At 28.5% G+C, this 20189-nt stretch overlaps 1 protein-coding gene across 2 annotated transcripts in view; it reads left to right on the top strand.

Moving 5' to 3' along the window:
• LOC129980958 (synaptotagmin-15-like) overlaps nt 1–20189 on the top strand; it is a 77033-nt gene that overhangs the window by 32683 nt on the left and 24161 nt on the right. For both annotated transcript variants that reach the window (XM_056091491.1, XM_056091501.1), the window contains exon 2: nt 15104–15340. In XM_056091491.1, the coding sequence (XP_055947466.1) occupies nt 15160–15340 (181 nt within the window). In that variant the 5' untranslated portion in view covers nt 15104–15159. The remainder of the gene's footprint in view (nt 1–15103; nt 15341–20189) is intronic.

Here is a 20189-nt window from a genome sequence, read left to right as displayed (position 1 = left end):
TGAATGATGACAGATTTTGTTTATTAAAGTTTCAAACAATTAGAAGACTTGAATATAAAAGATCGAAAAAATAGAGAAACCTAAAGTGTGGAGATGTAAATAAAGAAATATGCTATTATACAGGGGATCAAAACTCTTGCCACTTATTCAAAAAAAAAAAAAAAAAAAAAAAGAAGATAAAGAAAATTTCTATTTCCTGCTCTGCTTTCAACATCTTACTGTAACATCTAGGTATTAAAGTCTCTAATACATTTCAACAAAATTTATCAAAGAAATTGTTTTTAAATGGAGAGTATATTTTTATTAATGCTGGAAATAAAATGACGAGTTTAAATATGAATTAATACATATTCTATAAAATCTATTTTGAAAGAAATCAACACTCTCTAATGTCTGTTAGTAATAGTTTTAAAATATTTATGATTATTTAAAAAGAAGTAACTTCATCCTGATATTGAACCTAATTAGAATTAAATTATTATTATCTATATAATTTGTTAAAAAAGTGTCCATATATTTGATATTATTCGTTATCCATAAAAAAGTAAAGGAAAATTTGTCATTCAAATAAGAAGTAGTGTTGCGTTTAAAAGTATGTAAATTGTAGATATATCTACTTATTTATATTTGTATGGTATTTTTATTTTACAGTAACAACTCTGAATTTTTCATTTATTAAATAATTTTGTATGGTAAGAAATCCCTTGATAATTGATTGCTAATTTGGTTCAAAATAAGCAGGGTTATAATAGGGAAAGAAAAGAAAAAATTGGGGGAGTTTCAATTCGTATAAACTCGGAAAATAGGTCATTTTTAATACTTTCTTATATTTAAGTTTTCATTCAGTCATTTATATGGTAAATTTACTTGAAACATATATTTGGAAATTTTATTGAAATTCATTCTTAAGAATGATAAAATATTATTAAATAAAAAAAATCGAAATGCAAATTTTTATTTGCATACTTTTTTTCAAAAAACAAAATTCAACAAATCACTAAACAGTATTTTCGAGGTATTTTGATTAAAATAATAAGCTCTTGATAATTCCAACATTTTATATTAAATAAAACAAATTTTTAACTAAAATTTTTTATATCAACTGAAAAAAGAAATTGGATAGTAATTTTCTAAAACATTTCATTATAATTGCTACAAAAATGGCCCAATTCTGATAATTTGAATGTTCGTCAAACGAAGATAAGTCTTTTTTATGCTTCATCACTTTTTACCAGAAAAATTATTAAATTACATGAATTAATTTATTGGAATGCTTTTTTCAGCTTTTGCCTTATATATTTTATGCTTTTCTTAATTTAAATTTATTGAGGGGAAAACGTTCCCTTTTCAGTTTCATTTAAGCGATGGCTTTTCCAATCATCTGATGCTTTTGTAAAATTGAAAAGCCAAAAAAGAGCAAAAATTATACATTTATTGAAAAGTTTAGAACATTGATATATATTTTAAAAATTATTTGTTAGAAATAATCTTTAACAGTGCTGTTAAGTCCTACTCCTGCGATTTGAGTCGAAAATTTCGTATATTTCTATTCAAGAATTTTTAACATATGAATTTATAAAATTTATCAATATATTTCTATTTCCTTAAAAATATCTATCCTTTATATTATTTCTTAATTAATATAAAAAATATTTTTAAAGATTTATTATATTTTGAAATCTGTTTTAATCTGATTTAACAATAGCAATTCGAAATTTCAATTGTTCAACATTTCATAAATCGTTTATATTAAATTATAAAATACCTAATTTACTCGACCTAACTTGATGTGGAAAATTCGGATATATTCCGGAAATAGCCCATTATTATTTGAAAAAAGTTTATGTAAATCTAAATATGAAGACGGCCCCTTCTTAGAAAAGATATTTTATACACCTATAAAGGACATATTTTTATATGATAGCCATTTGAAGTTTTATTGCGCGATGATTACTTTCAGAATAATAAGTTTGCGTTTGAATGAGTTTTTGATGGATTGTACTATTAACGCATTATCATAAACAATGTTATAAAGATTTTGAATTTGCTTTTACTGATGGTTCAAAGACTGGGAATCATGTTGAATTTGCTGCTATTTTTTTTTTAATGTCAAAGTTGGAAAAGTTATATAAATACCGGAATGTCTTCTTCACAGAAGTAAATTTAATTTATTTTTATAATTTTTAATTTTAAAGAAGACGCTTTTTTTTTGCAATGTAGAAAATTGATAATTTATACATACTTAAAACTTTGCATTGAGACGTCACAATACATTTCTAGACAAATTTATCCATTTGAACTTAGAATTTGTTAATATACATCAATATTCAATTTCAAAGGTTTAATATTCCCTTTTGCTTAATATTGTAGAAGATTGATATGAGCGAGAATAGAAGCTAGGACCTTGTGGTTCGCAGCCCAGTAACATGACCACGATACAAAAGCAATTACTCGGGTAGCGTAGCTGTTAACTGGCTTATAAGCTTTCACCACAGACTCTCTCTCCAGTGAATCGGAGGTGAGACAAACGATATAGGTGTTGAGTGGGGATGTATTAGCTGTTAATTCTAATGCACCTGTACCCATTTGAGTAGCGCCAAGCGTTATGGCGAGCGTGTGTGGTTGATGTTGCTGCGTCAAGTGTCTGAAGACTTTGGTTGCGGGTAGATGGCGCCACAACAGCTGTACGAAGGTTGAAGGTTCATCGTCCGAGGTCACCAATGCAGCGAATTATGATGAGCGAGAATAGAACCTGGGACTTTGTGGTTCGCAGCCCAGTAACATGACCACATTACAAAAGCAATTGCTCGGGAAGCGTAGCTGTTAACTGGCTTATAAGCTTTCACTACAATATCAAGCCAATATGGAATAACTGGTATTGAGGAAGTAGACTGTGTTGTTAAATCCTCATATAGAATTTTGTACTCATTACTCCCATTTCAAGATATTAACACTATATTACGAATAACTTGGCAAAATCTATGGTATACACTCATAATTAATAAACTGCATTCGATGCCAAATTATGTTAAAGATTATCAATATCATGGTTATAACAGAACTAGAGGAAATCGTATCCCCAAAACTTTCTCGCAAACTCTTTAACTTGTCAAGCCAGAAAAACTCTATCATGGTATTCGCGTACAATAATTACGACATATTTCAGCGTGAATTTAACATTTTTACTGAGTCTATCCTACCCTCCTTGGCGACATATTTGGCGATTAATGGTATCCAAAAGTTAAATTTTTGTTTTAGACTTGTTTTATTAATAGATTAAAACCAAAATTTAACATAATACTGCGCTTGTAGAAACAAATTCCCATACCAAATTTGATATATTTAAGGCATTGCGTTTTTAAATTATCGCGTTTATTTATTTCTGAAAGTACAGACCAACAGATTGTCAACACTTAGCTGGAATTGGTTCAAAATGTGACAGAAATCTACACTATAGATGTTGAATCTGTGTACCGAATTTCATCTATCTATCTCTCCTCTTGATTGTAGTTATCGCGTTAACTTATATTCGAACAGCAGGACAAGAGGTCTTCCTCTGAACAGATTTCGCTCAAAATTTGACTGCAAATTGCGAATTTGGTATAAAGACCGTATACCGAATTTCAACCGTCTAACTCAAAGCGTTTTTAAATTATCTTTGTCACAGATAGGCAGGCAGATGGACACTTTCCAAATATATATTTTTCGAACTCAGGGCGGTCTAAAACATGGATTTTCATCAAAATCTTGAGTTCGATTTTTTTTTTACTATTACTACACATTTTTTTATAATACGCATATGAGAGAGTAGAAATTAACATAAAACTTATTAGATTGCGATTGGACACGCTTATTTTACGCATAGACACTTACATTCAGAATCATTAGCATAAAAAGTAATGGAATTACAATAATCGGAAATATTTTATCTGAATTTTCTGAATATTCAAACCTCAGGCTGAGATGATTTGGCATAGCTTATTCAAATTTCAGCGAATTGCTGGTGGACCTGCCCCTTCTTAATTTATCGCAGACATTGGTCAAGTTAATCGAACTGAATAAGTTTGGATATCTAGATTGGAGTTTGTAAAATCATTTAACTTTATAGTATAGAAGCATACATTTATGCGATAGTTTGGAGCAGTCTGGGCACTTTTTAACGTTGTGCAATAAAAAAAAAAAACATTAACTGACTTTTATAATAACGCCTCGTTTCATGAATTTAAATCCTTTATCAATACTTTACTCAAAAAGACAACAATACAAGGAAAAGGATCGGGAGACGGCACTGTTTGCTTTTTTTTCAGTGAGTGGAGGCTTTGCACTTTCGTTTGCACAGTGTCTGCTGAACACATATGAAAAATGTCCACTACTGTTGTATTGCCTCAGGTACTGTGCAAATAGCAGTCAGAAACGGACGTCTTGATTTGTAGCTAGCTTTTATTAGCTCAAACCATTAAAATTTATCTTTAAGATAGTAAGCAGAACGATATCCCAACTTCAATTTTTTTTTTTTTAATTCTGGAATCAATGATTTCAGCAGTTTTTAATCTTGCATATATATATATATATATATATATATATATATATATATGTGTGTGTGTGTGTGTGTGTGTGTGTGTGTATTTATATATATATATAATGAAATAACCTTTACCAGGGTATATGAAATGAATAACCGCTTCATATTGTCTGTCTCATGTTTGCCCAGGATAGACTTTGCTAAAGTAAATAGTCTCCAGGAAAAAAATATCTATCACAGCAATGTGATGGTATCGACACACCATTTTTATGTGACTTTTGTGATCCAGCGAATAAACAAATAAAAAATTTTCTTTGTTATTATTAGATAAACATACAATATTATATTTTATTACCAATGCAAATACAGTTTAGCCTTGATGGTAATTGGAAGGAGTTCGCTTTACTGAAATTCGATATATCCAGAATTGCATATTTCCGATTTTTCATCATTTTCTTATTAAATATCTAATAAATTTTAGAAGACGAAAATAAATTGTCAAAGAAATAAATTTTAGAAATAGTGTAAATGTGGGGATGTAATATAGTAACTGCTCATAATTTTCTAAAAACTTCGTTTACGAATTTGTACTTATAAGTGTCTATAAATATATGATACAATTCCATGTTTATAATCTTTATGGTTACAAAAGCAGTTTAGCAGGTTTAAAGTGAAAGAAAGACTGGAGGCTCCTCACCATCTATATATCCTATTCTGTACTAACCTTTCATTATAAAGTTAAAAAAAAAATAGGGATAACATTGGGAGATGTCCGTCAGTCTGATCCACTCAAAACGTTTTACAAGTTCTGCATATAAAGATTTATTATGATTCATATAAAATCAAAAATCAAATATAAAATGACTGAAATACAAAAATAAAACTGAATGTTACTAAATAATATTTTTTATAGAAGTATATTGTTTACGACGATGAATGTTACATACAAATACTATTGAGCATAAAATTGCACCTGCAAAAATTAAAGATAAGATACTGTTATTGAAAGAAAAATATACAAAGATCTTGAAGAATTATTAAAAACAATAAAAAAGAAATTTATAACTGTTAACTTGTTGGAGTTTGAAAGCTTCCATTTTACTTGGTTTCGTAGAAATTTGATTTCTGACATTTACATTTATAGCATACTTTGTAGTATTTACATTTTCATTCGACTTTCTACTTTTTTTTAAGAAGTACAAAGTGATGAAGTGTGTGAAGATATTTATTTAAAGATCATATTCAGTATAATAAATCTGAAACTAAACTGCATCTGAAATCAAATTATCCTTCCAATTTAAGTAAAGAATAAATAGAACCAAAACTAAGAACAATATATGGTTTACTGCCAAATTTTATTATCTTATCTGTTGCAGTAAGTATTAATAAACAAGAGCACATTTTTTGAATGTAATAAATTATTCATAATTATGCAAGATACTGAAATTTTAGTTGGTTTAGAAAAAAAAATATGTTTCCTATTTAAAATTCAAATTTCCTGAAAAATATTAAATGTATCTTGATTTTCGTAATTTGAAAATTTTATGTGTAAGGGTTCGACTATATTCAAAACATTTTATAATATTTTATATCTTTTCTTGCAATCTACTACTTTATTAATTAAGCAAAAAATGATGAAAATAATCACTATAATTTTTTTTTATTTTCTCTGCCACTGTATTAATGTAATTTTTTTGTATTTAACAAGTAAACAATTCTTTAAAATTACTCAAATATTTAATTTAAATTAAAAATATTACAAGGTTAAAGATTTTCTTAAAACAACTGTTTAAAAAATTATTATTTTCCATGCATATTTTATTTTCGACGAATTGATTAGCCATTCAAAATTTTTTCAACTTATATTATTTTACTGCTAACAGGATTTTCTATTTTTGATCTAATATTTGATTTTTTAATGCATGAAATTCATTTCAATAACTATTTGGTTTCAAAATTACAGTTCTCTTATTTGTATGCCATTTCATTCAGAAATTTAAAATTTCATTATTTTTTTTAAAAAAAAACTGTCAGTATTCGATTGCTTCCACATCAGAAAAATGAGATAAAAATAAGATCTCTATAACAAGGGTTTTCTAGATAAAAGCTCCGACAGTAAAACTTTTGAATTAAACTTGTATAGGAGAAATAATTTTCTTGGAATAAAATCCAAAGCTTGAATAGATTTGGTGTTTACTTAATTCTACTTTTAGTTCATCAAGAGAAGAAAATCCAAAAAATAAATAAATAAATAATTGTCATTTACCTTAAGACCCTAATTTAAACATTTATAGGGGATTTCTGAAATTCTCAAATCATTAAAAAATAATTTTCCTCTAAGTAATCCAATACATTTTCTCCAAGCTTAAAGATTCGAATGCCTTTAGGAAAATTCCATGAAAACTAAACCAAGATCTTTCCATCTTTTCTCTATTTTAAAATTTTTGAATATGCCTATCTAATAATCCATTATATCGAGAACTGATGGTATTATTTCCAAGAATAACAACCTTGAGGCCTAGAAAATTAATTTAACGCCTTGTAAACGAAATGAAACATGATTTTGCTTTCAGTGAGATATTTTCCATGCGAACAAAGGTGATTCAATTACAATCCGTTTCAAATAGATTTGAAGTAGAAAGAATGAGATAGATAATCATGTCGAATAGAGGGATAAAATATTTTGAAATTTATATTCATTACTTCTATGAATGCAAGAAAAAAACATAAAATTGAATATTTGATGGAATAAAATACGAAATAAAATGCAAATTTGAAATGTAATCTGAAACAAAAATGTAGCAGTTAGACGTGTTTTTATAAACATTATTTAAGGAAAAGAAATAGTTTTCTCCATTTGATGGATTAATTGGTTAAAACGGTCTTTTAACGTTTCACCGCTATATACATTATATTTATTTGTTTGTTGAGGGAATCTACATCTTTACTTATTTATACCTTTTATCAAAATCCAATAATGGAGGAATTCTTTATATTTTAGGTAAGATTTCGTATAGGTAAGAAAACGATTTTCTCAAACTCCATGCAATTGATCTTGTCATTTAATACGAATACATATATTTATATTTTGACGTTCATTATTATTTACAATTTTTGTAAAAGGCCATAAATTCATTAAACCTTTAAATTTCCATTTAATTTATTCATTGAATCATAAAAAAATTTAAGTTAGTGTGTTTGTTCATTGAGAAATCGGATTGATTCGGATAAATTCATTTCTGAATGGTTGCGATTCCAATACTACACCAAATTCTGAATTATATATATTTATAAAAAATGGGGATGAGAAGCTTCCAGCATGGTGGTTGATTCTCACCTCTCTGGTGGTTGCAAAAATGGTGTGAGGTTGATAAGCCCCTACCGATGACGGGACATGCCTCCTTTGGAAGAGGTCGTAATATAGCTGGTAATGTCGTAATGTAGCCCTTAGGACTCAAAAATATCTCCTGCCAATGTTGTCTTGATGGAATAGTCATTCAAATTTATTTGTGTGTCTTAGAGGCGCGTTGGACTAGCCATTTAGATACATACATACATATGTATGTATGTATGTATGTATGTATGTATGTGTGTGTGTGTGTGTGTGTGTGTGTGTGTGTGTGTGTGTGTGTGTGTGTGTGTGTGTGTGTGTGTGTGTGTGTGTGTCTATAGCAAGCAATCATTTTTATTACATACATTGCCATATTTTTAATTGAATTGCTATTTGACTATGTATTTAAAACATTAACATTAAAAATTTATTAACAGAACAAGATATTTATATAATATCTAATATTTTATTATTCATGGATTTATACCCACGATTATTATTCTAAATTGATTTTCATGTTATTAAAATTAGGAGTGAATTAAGCCAAGACTGGAAATGAACAAAAAGAAAAGCTTAGGTGAAAATGCATATGCATGTTTAATAAAAACTATTGGTATTAAAATTCATTGAATAAATAAAATTATGTGTAGAAAATTCTTAACGTTTCATTTCGAAAAATAAATTTCTTTATTACTTAGCAAAATGAATAAAATAACTTATAAATTCACAAAACCTTTTATTTAATAATTCCTTATCTCAACTTACCCTCCATAACTTTTACCAAAAAAATTGAAGTCTTTAATTTTTTATTTTAATTAAAATAACAAAATGATTATTCCCGTAATTTGATCTTTGTGATGAAGAAACTTCAATTTCTTAGTTTAAAATTTCTTGTATATTTAAGATATGTTCTATAGATATTAATTAGGGACTTTAATTAAAATATGAATTGTGTTTTTGTATAACTATTTTCGTTTCGTAGGTAAGGCGATATAATTAAACTGTGAAAGTTAAATTATTCTATCATATCTGTTATCCTTATGAATCATATCTTTTCAGAATAATAAATTATTCTTTTGTTATTTAAATAAGGAGATGAAAATAATGTTGTGAAGAATGATGGACGAATAATAGATCATTTTAGTTATATTTCTCTACACTCTATTCTTCTATTATTCGATACACTAATTTGAATAGTGTTACATGTTTAATGAGGATAAATTTAATGTTTTAATTTCTTAACGTTAATATGCAGGATAAACTCTTCGTTTTATGAAATAAATTTTTACTTTATATGCATAACACATGTAATAATTTAGCACGTCTATAAATATATTTGACGTATTTTACTTATATATAGATACAATCTCAAAAGTATAAACTTCAAACTATTGGAAAATAATTTCAATTCACGGGCTAAAATCTGTATTGTTCAAAATAATGTAAACAATGAATTTTCCTAAATCTTTGAAAGTTTATTGATATTTTTACCCTGGCGTTCGAAATACCTGACGAAAATAAATTACTTTAAATTTCAAATGTTTTGAGTGAAATGATTTACAGCCAATATCAAAATTTTTATACTTATGATTGATTTACTTTTTATTTGGAGAATTTGTTTTTTGAAAAACAAAAATCATCGAATTTCTTTAAAAGTAAACAACAAGGAGTGAAACCATTAAAAATAATGAAATAACATAATTGAATTTTGATTCTTTTTTGCAATCTCATTCATAATGTTGCTCATTTCTTTTCTTGAGGAATCGGGTTTGATTAGATTTAAAAAAATTGCTTTTTTAAATCTGAAATGAAATGAAAAAAATTCATTTTAACTTTTTTTTCGTTGCTCGGGAAATAAATATCTGAGTCATTTATTATTTAATAATGAATTCATATAAATAATTTTTGTACAAAATTTTAAAATCGTTATACAATTATGTTTATTTTTATCATGATTCATTTTCATTTCTTTAAAACATGCAATTATAACAAAGAGATTTTAGAATATTTACTGTAGGTAGAAATTCTTAAGATATTTAAAAAAAAAAGATGTTAATCGTGCAACTTTACTTGTTTTTGCTTGTTCTATCAACTTTTTTTTGTTCTTAGTTCATTAAAAAATATTTTAAATATTTGGAATAAATAAGTTGGGAATAACCAATCCAGCAATCTATTTTGGTGTTTATAATCTTAATATACTTTTGTTGGGTAATTCTTGTTTATTGCTAGCCATTTTATTTGAAATTCCGTTCAAAATTCCATTTGCAGTAAAATACATTGCAAAACTCTACTATAATGATATATTTATAGATAAAATTCCATAATTCCATGAACGATCAGCTAAATCACTGTGAATACTGGCTGCCTTTAATTTCATTAAAATTAATATGCATAAATAAATAAGCTTTGTTCTTGAATCAAACTGCGAAAGGTATTAAAGTTGTATTATTTTAGTGTCCTTACACTTGTTTTGTTTATTGCTTGCATGGGTAAGAATTGGAAATTTTTTGAGTATAGAAAATAAATAAAATAATCGAAAATAATTAAAGTTATTTTAGTTAAAATTCATTCAGATTTGGTGAGACCATTAAGATTTACATACATCAAATCAAAAATATTTTTATTATTTTTACTGACTAGCAATTAAATTATGGAAAATCGATTTAAGAAAAATACATTTCAATTATGTCGAAAGGTGTGACTAAGCAATATAAGCACATGTACATCTACATTGCACGAGTCGCCACTGCTTTCGTGCGAATTTCTGCTCTCCTCTGCGAACTTGTGTATTCATCCGATATTTTTTGGCTTCGTTTCATAGCGCAATTACTACCACAAGAGAACATCACTCTCGTTAAGATTGGCAACACATAAATCATAGTAACGAACACCGACGATAAATCATGTAGGGTATCAGTCGAATCTATCGCAAAGCTAGGGTATTAACCGAGCTTTGCAACCAATAATACTGAATCTAGCCTATGCATTTATATTCCGCTACTTCGGATTTGTTTTTTGTTTTTTTAAAAAAGGCAGAAATACCCCCTCCCACCCACACACAAATAAACAGTTTTTTTCCTCTCAGACTCTTTTATAAAGGTATTATCCCAGAGAATAGCGTGGCATTGGCGGACATTAATTTAGAAATATTAAATTTTGGCATGGATTCTGGATTTTTATTGAATCTATTTTGTGATTCCTGGCGAATTTCTTGGCGATTCCTTAGCATGCGGTATAATAGTATCTAAAAATTTAATTTGTGTTTGAAAATTCAAACTTGTTTTCTTGTGTGTGTGTTTCTCCAAATTGATTGAAACAAAAATCCAATAGTCACAAAATCCGATATATTAATTCACTGGGTTTTTGAACTATCGCGTTTAAATGCTTCTGAAAGCACAGAAAGATAGATGATCTCTTGTTAGATTTGGTTCAAAATTTAAAAAGTGTTAAATTTGTCTTAATATCGGAAGTCTTAAATCTGCTTTCATATCGTAAATGTTAAATCTGTATTAATATCGAAAGTGTTAATCTGTATTAATATCGAAAGTGTTAATCTGTATTAATATCGAAAATGTTAAATCTGTTTACCGAATTTTGTCCATCTAGCTGTCTTCGTTTTGTAGTCATCATACTCACTTATAATTGAACAGCTAGGCATACATATTTCCTTTTAGCTGACATTGCTCAAAATTTGACAAAATTTTATAAATTTGGTATAAAAACCGTATGCCAAATTTTATCCGCGTAGCTGAAAACAGTTTTGAGTTATGTTTATGTTTTTCATGTTATGTTATGTTGAGTTATGTTTACTTGGGGTAAGTCTGAAACGTAAATATTCTTCAAAATCTCAGTTTTTTTTTTTTAAATTTTAAATATTAAAATTTTTTTCTATTATTTGTTTCCGAAAACCTAATAAATATATATTTCTTTTGTATATTAATATAATCTGAAGCCAAACAAATGGCTTTTTTTTTGGGAAAATGAAATCAGTTAGTTGTGCAGTTAGATAGTTTGTTACACTAAAAATTTATAAATCCGTGTTTTTTTTTGTTTTGTTTTTTTGGCGATGGAAGCTTTTTTTTATTTTAAACAACGTTCTCATTTCAAATTATATGACCTGTTGAAAATAAATTTTTGTTTTGATTTAGAGGATAATAGAAGAAAAAGACAAACACAAACAGGTTTTCCAAAATCAGGGGAAGTCTGAAATATTGTTATTCTTCAAAATCTCGAGATCATGTTTTTTGACGATTACAGTACTTTCTTAATAATTTACATACGAAAAAGCAAAAAGAATGTATTTCTTTAGTATTTTAATTTAATATGAAACCGAACAAATGTTTATGGAAAGGTAAATCAGATATATGTAGAAAAAAAATTAATAGATTTTTGTTACACCAAAAGTGACCATTTTTTAAATGGAAGCATCGATTTTATTTTAAGCAACTTTCGCATTTCAAATTATCTTTCTATATGAAAAGAATTTTTCATTTTAATTTAGATGGCAATTAAAGAAATCTAGACTACATTGACAAACTAATTAATATAGCAATGACAACAATCTAAAATATTATAAAATTCTATGTTTATGGGCAACATATTCATTGTAACTCCTTAATTTTATTCATATGTCTAAAATTAATATTTTGAAAAATAAAGTCGATTTCACCCTCTTGTACATATCATGTCTAATTAATTCTCATACATACTTATAGCGTCTTTTATATTATACGTTAGGACTTTCATGCAAAATTTTAATGCAAATATAATCATTAGTATAAGTTATCAGACATCATAGCGCGAAATGTTTAGTGAAATTTTATCGTAAAATAAAAATACATCTGAAACCTAAAATCCCCAAGGCATTATTCGTTTTCTACTCGAATATATATTTTAAACTCTTTTATTATTTTGTTAAATATGTATTTTAAATTTTATTTAAAAACCTTTTAATTTATCCTTGTTTATTCTTATTGCAAATAAGTAGGGAATTAGATTACTTTTTAATTAAATCTTTTAAAAATTTGATTACATAGCCTCCTTAGTAAAACTAATTCTATAAAAATAGAATGACAAAAATTTCATTTAATTAGTTTGATCAATTATTTGAAATAAGATATAGAACTCAAATCGACATGCTAAAAATATATCAAAACCTTCAACACATTACCTGGAGATTCCATTTAATGTGAGAAGGTAAGCGTCAACATTCTGTCTTCAATCTTCTGCGTCCTTTTGTTCATTTCAATGTTTTTCCGTTTTAAAGCAAATAGAAAGATGGAAACTTCTCGAGTGTGATGAGATTTATTCGTGCAAGATATTTGCTCCACAGTTCTTCATCTTCAGCGAAGTGTGTCTGTGCTTAGTATCAAATTATTGCAAACGAAAGTAAAAAAAAAAAGTTTTCCGAGATTTTTGATGTTTGTCTAGTAAATATGGCGATTACAAGGTAAAAGTCTAACTCATTCCGCTTCTAGAAGGTGCGATGGCAAAATAAACAGATACATAAATATTTCAAGAGGAAGGTGAGAAGATGTACAAAAATTAAACGATATGTAAAAATAACCAGGGAGAATAGTTCTTTAAAACTTTCTCGTGCACTTTGTAATGAAGGTATTATTCCAGAAAATGTCCTGCGTTGGCGTACGATAGTTGCGAAATATTGACCTTTGACATGACATGAGCATTTTTACTTAAACAATCATGTGATAATTGGCGAGTTATTTGGCGAAATGTGGTTAATAGTCGGAAATCGAATTTTTGTTGTAGACACTCCCCAAACGATGGAAATAAAAATTTGACACAGAACAACACACACCAAATTTGCTCCATTTAAGACACTGCGTTTTTGAATTATTGTATTTATATACATCTGAAAGTACAAGCAGACAGACAAACAAACCCTTGTTAGATTTGACTCAAAATTTGATAGGTGCAAATATAGATAGATAAAATATAGATGTCAAGTCCATATACCTAATTTTTATCATCTAGCACTTTTTGTTTTATATTTATCGTGTTAACTTATATTCGAAATATAAGTTATTACGATAAATACAAAATGAGTATAAGTTAGGATATATATAAGATCTATTAAGATATTAAGATCTCGAATATAAGTTAAGATATATAGGTAGAGTTCATATATATCGATTTTGGACAAAATTTGATAGAATAATTTGATGTAAAGACTATATACCAAATTTCATTAATATTAGATAAAGTGTTTTTGTGTTATCTATGTCACAGGTAGACCGATATACAGACAGATAGATATAATGTTTAAAAGGTATTTTTTGAACTCATAGAGATCTGAAATGTGAAGATTCGTCAAAGTCCCGAGCTCGAATCTTTTGAGATTACAATATTTTTTTCTATACTTCTTATAATAGAAAGTATAAAGCATGAAAATATCTTCATACTTTAGAAAAGATTGTTCTCTTTATTTTTACCGACATTTTTGATAGTTTTTTTTAAAAAAATATTTGATATCTATGCACACTGTGTGATTTTAAATATTTCTGACTATTATCAGGTCGAATTCTTTATGAATTTCAGCCGTCAAAGGAATATAATCGAACTAAAATTTTATCTTGAAAATTCTATTATGGGGACATATAGGGGACCTATTAGAAAAAAAACTGGATCTGGCTTCATTCCATTTCACAATAAGAGGATAATGATTTGAAATTTTCAATAACAGCTTAAGCTGCTATTCTCCATTTTAAAATGCATTTCCGAATAGATAGTATAAATAGCAAGCGAATTTTGGGAAAAAATATAAAGATTTTACTTTTAAAAAATTAAACTTTTTCGCAAATCCATTTACATTTCTATTTAAATATTTTCGCTTCAATATAAATAAGCAATAAGAATCCTGAGGCGAAACTTGCAAATGCGCAGTAGTGGGAAAATGTCTATATTTGCCTTTAAAAAAAAACTACGAATCAATGAGAAGTGTTGATATTAACATTGTACTACCTGTTGGAATCGCAAAAAATGGTTCGTAGCGGTTATAGATTAAATATCAAAACGCGAATTAATTATTCTTAGGGAATGGATTTATTTATAATCAAGAAATCTTTTAAAATATTGTGGCTAGTTGCAGAAAATACTAGAAGCAGCAAATAATTCTTATTTTAATTTAATCACATTTATTTGACTAGCGATAAACTATTAGTGGAAAATATCAAAAGAATGTTCTTAATCGTAACATCAATATCTCTTATTAGCTCGTTTTTTTTTTCTAGCATCCAAATATAAGCAATTAGTCACCTTTCTCTTCTGCTACAATGCGTCCATCATCATGAAGTGGTGGCGGAATTGCTGTTGCTGCTGCGCTTGCTGGTCTCCAGGGTCCGAGAAGGCGTCAGCACTGGACGATGCTAGTTCGCTGATTCAGCATGATCCAACCTCCTCAAGTCAGGGATGTGATTCTGAAGTGCAAGCATTTTATGTTCCTAGAAGGCACTCATCTTTCAACACTAGTAAGAAACTTTGTTGTGAGATTCGATTACTTTACTGTATGTTATGTTTTTAGAAGACACTCATCGTTCAACACTACTGAGATACTGTATTGTATGCTTAGTTTACCCTACTGTAAGTATTTTGTATTCCTAGCTGGCACTTATCTTCAAGCACTAGTAAAAAACCTTACGCAAGTATTTTATGTTCTTTTTTTTTTAAAATATTTTTAAATGTTCTCATTCATTTATATATTACGGTATCTTCAAAAAAATTTTCAAACGCATTTCTAAGTGACATATGCATATGGAATCAAATTTTATTTAAATTAATCTATTAATTAATGCAGTGATTATAAAGCAGTATACTATGTATTTCATTGAAAATTAACAAGTGCACAATGTTTCAAAACCATGTACATCAGAAAATAAACGAAAAATTAATTACAAATTTTTACCTTTACAAACATGAGACAATCGAAGTTAAATACAATTGTAAAAAAATAAATAAAAATTTTTTTTATAAAAATTTATCTACTCTTAACCTGAATTTAAATCTTCTTCCTCTAAAATAATTTTGATTTACATCACAACATTACATCACAAAATAGATAAAAATTGATTACGAAATTTTATTTTTACAAACATGAAACAAGCCTAGTTAAATACAATTAAATGGAAATAATCCTTCTAAAATTATTTAAAAAAAAAACACCTCCTTTTCTCATAAAATAATTTAAATCTTCTTCACATAAAACAATTTTAATTCATGAAGAACTTCGTGTGGTATCTTTTTCCCCACATTTTTTTGTTTTTATGCTTTTAAAATACTTCAAAAAATTAATGTTTTATAAAATATTCATGCATGTATAATTTAAAGGTGTAAGTGTTTCTTCCCTATATTATTAGTTCATACATATGATACCTGACATTACATAGTTCGCTTCAACCCTGAAGAGAATGTTTCGAAACCTTAACAAAAAATTCAGGATACACTATCATGTACACTGTATACAAAGTTCTTTGATATAGAGTATCCTTTCCCTTTCGAGATATGGAAATTTAGAGAGTAGGTTCAGGTTATCATAGCTTGTCCTACTGTCATCTTTTCACTTTAGGGGCCGCAGTGATTGGGTGGCAAGGCTTAGGAACCGGAATATTTCCGGTTCGATACCCGATTCTACCGAAGAGCTGTCGTGTAAGCGGATCTGGTGCACGTTAAATCCGTCGAAGCTAAATGTCCTCTCACTAGTGTGGTGCGGAAGTTTGGAGAGGGGGTGCCAACTCAGTTGTGGTCCTCACCATTTGACCGCTGTTCAAAATGACGAGGTCCGTCACAAAATAGCACTAGTGTTGCTTTAAGACGGGACATTAATATTACTAAACTAAACTAAAATCTTTTCACTTTCTTTTGTACGAAGCATTGAAGAAGTATTGTAATCGTCAAGAAATTTGAACTAGAGATTTTGAAGAATATCCGTGTTTTAGACTTTCCTAAATTCGTAAAACCCATTTTTCAAAAATGTCTGTCAGTCGGTCGGTTTGTGGCAAAGATACGATAAAAACATTTTGAGCTAGATAGATGAACTTTGGTATACGGTCTTCACACCAAATTGGTATATTTCTATCAAATTTTCAGCAAATTCCGTTCAATAGAAATCTGTATGTACAGATATTCCAATATAATTTAACATGATAATAACAAAACGAAGACAGGTAGAGGGATACATTCGGTACATAGATTTAACATATAAATTTTAGGCACCAATCAAATTTGGTCCCAAATCCAACAAAAGCTTTATCGTCTGTCAGTCTGTACTTTCAAAAACAAGCGTGGATAATTGAATTGAGCGAGGATAGAACCTGGGACCTTGTGGTTCGCAGCCGAGTAACAAGACCACAAGATAAAAGCAATTGCTCGTGTTTCGTAGCTGTTATCTGACTTATAAGCTTTTTACCACAGTACTCTCCCTCCAGTGAGTTGGAGGTGAGAAGAACGATTTGGCTGTTCAGTGATGATGTATTTAGCTGTTGAAAAAAACTGTGAAAAACTGTGTGTGTGTGTGTGTGTGTGTGTGTGTGTGTGTGTGTGTGTGTGTGTGTGTGTGTGTGTGTGTGTGTGTGTGTGTGTGTGTGTGTGTGTGTGTGTGTGTGTGTGTGTGTGTGTGTGTGTGTGTGTGTGTGTGTGTGTTGAAAAAAAAGTACTGTGGTGAAAAGCGTATAACAGCTACGAAGCACGGGCAATTGTTTTTGTCTTGTTACTCGGCTGCGAACCAGAAGGTTTCAGATTCTAACCTCGCTTAATTCAATCCGCCACACATGTAAACACTATTGCTCAGAAAAGCAATGAGTTAAATGTACCAAATTTGGTATGTGATTCTGTGACTGTTTTGGTTTTAGTCGATTGGGGAAACCGTGTCTAGAACACAGATTTGAATATCCAATATTATTAACCGCATGCCAGGGATTGATCGCCAAAATCTCGCCAAGGATTATGAGAGATTCAGTAAAAATATTAGTTTAAACAATATTAAGGTTGATATTTCGTAACCATTTTAGGTCAATGGCATCTTATGCATTCTCTGCGATAACAGCTTTATTCGATAATATGCGAGAAAGTTTTATGGAGACAACATAATTCTTTGTACCTACTCTAGAAAGAAGAATTTACAAATTAATTAAACTGCTCCACATTAGATTTTTTTGTCACATCAAAGCTTTCATTTATTTAACTAAATATTTCTTCTGATTAGAAATGATTTGCAAATTTTAATAAGGGCTATTTAAATGCGCAGAAGATTTCTACTTTTAAAACTTGTTCGGATAAGGACAACTACTTATGCTCATCAGCTACACACCCACACACTTATTGGTATGTAGAAATCGGACTTTGCAGAGTTTTAAAAAAATATGTGCATTATTTTTTTTTAATTCTTACATCGCTAGTGTTTAAATGTATTTATTACAAGAAGAATCTTCGCAATTCGGCTCCAACGTCTTAACTCCAAATGCTTCTACTTATGGAATAAAACTGTTTTAACATATTTAACTATTATTTGTTTAAATTCCATTCGTGAGGAGGGTTTTAAATAACTTTCAAATGCCCTTGGCTGCTTTTGACGTCTTGTTATGCGTCATAACCATAGTTTATAGCTTTTTGAAACATGACAGAGGTTAAGAAAACGATAACATCATTATTAAATTTTATTTATTTTACCATTTAAAAAATTACACTTTATTCATTTTACTATTTTTATTATTAAACTTTATTTGTCATTAGATTTATTTTACCATTATTATTATATTCCATTTCATACATTTAATAATATTCAACATGAATATTTTTATTCGTCTAAAATCTAGGAATCTGCCTTGCATGATTTTCATTTTCTAGAATAAAATTTGCTTTAGAAGCTACACAAGACATTTTCTAGTAGATTTTATTAACGCGGCCGTTTCTAATTCTTTTTGGTTTAGCATCAAATCTAGATTATGAGTCAAGGATACTGACAACCTTTTGGCACCTAGATATCGTTTGAAGTAAAAATTCAACTTCACTCTAATATTTAAGACGTATATGGATTTTTTTCCTTTGAAAATTCCTCCTTGGCTTTCTGTAGGCAGCTAGATCACTGCGGGCAATTCGTTACGAACATACATATCAATCATCATTTTTTAATAATGTTGGTAAAGAACATATCTAAATGACAAAACTCATAACAGTCGTCCTCCGATTTAGGTTTCATATTTGTTTAATGTTATGATTTGCCTTATCTTCTATTAGAAAGTTATTACAACTTACATTCTAAACTCCTTTTTTTCATTTTATAGAACTAGATGTTTTAAGTTGAATTTTTTTGAAGAAAACGCAGAGAAAATATAATGATAGATCATATTATACCAGCGGGAAATAAAAGTCTTGGGAAAGGTCACGAGTGCTTAGATTTTTATTTTCTGAGTTTCGCAAGCGAGAGTTTGATCTTGACATTATAGTGAAGAAAGCTAAGCATGTAATTCAGAAGGCCATTTTGTTAGTCTTTTTTAGACCAAAATTTGACTCAGAACTTCACATTTAGTAGCAAGATCACATACCAAAATTCATTTATCTAAATCATTTCATTTTTGAGTTACCCTATTTACACTTATGCGAATGCCCATATAGACAAAGAATTAACCCATTGACGGAGTAGGTTCAAAGTACGATACGGACCTATATTTCAGATGCTAAATCTGTGAACCACATTTTATCTGGATAGTTATTTATATTGTCTGTGTGTGTGTGTGTGTTGTATTTGTATCTATAACAGACAAGCATACTTGCTCTGAATGAAACGAAATAACATAAATCTATAAATTTTATGCAAAGACCACATGCCAAATTTCATTAGTTTAAATGAAAACGTTTTTGAGCTTCCTGACAACAGGCAGACAAACACAATTTCAAAAATGTTTTTTGAATTCGGAGAGATTTGAAATATAGAGATTCGTCAAAATTTCCAGTCCGAGATTTTTTTTTTTAAATAAAAATATTTTTTCTTTGTATATTTCCCATACAAATAAACAAGAATTTTCTATTTTTTAACTAGAAGTAGTTATTTCAGATTATATTTATTATCAAACACTTTTCTTCTTGAGTATTTAGCAATAATGCTTGGATATATTTTACTTTGTCTATGTATATCAAGCATTAATGCGTATAATTTCAATATAAATAATATTTTATACTGATTTGTTTTTATTCATGTAAAATTTATGAGATTATACTTCTTGCTCTTGACTCTTAAAATGACTTCAGTGTTATTTTAAATTTTCAAAATTTTTTTTTGAATCTTTGGCATACAGTGACGTGTTTGACTACACGTCGTATTACATT

This window comes from Argiope bruennichi, chromosome 1 (assembly GCF_947563725.1).
Source record: "Argiope bruennichi chromosome 1, qqArgBrue1.1, whole genome shotgun sequence".
Classification (NCBI taxonomy): domain Eukaryota; kingdom Metazoa; phylum Arthropoda; class Arachnida; order Araneae; family Araneidae; genus Argiope; species Argiope bruennichi.
This window is presented reverse-complemented; position numbering and strand designations above follow the sequence as displayed.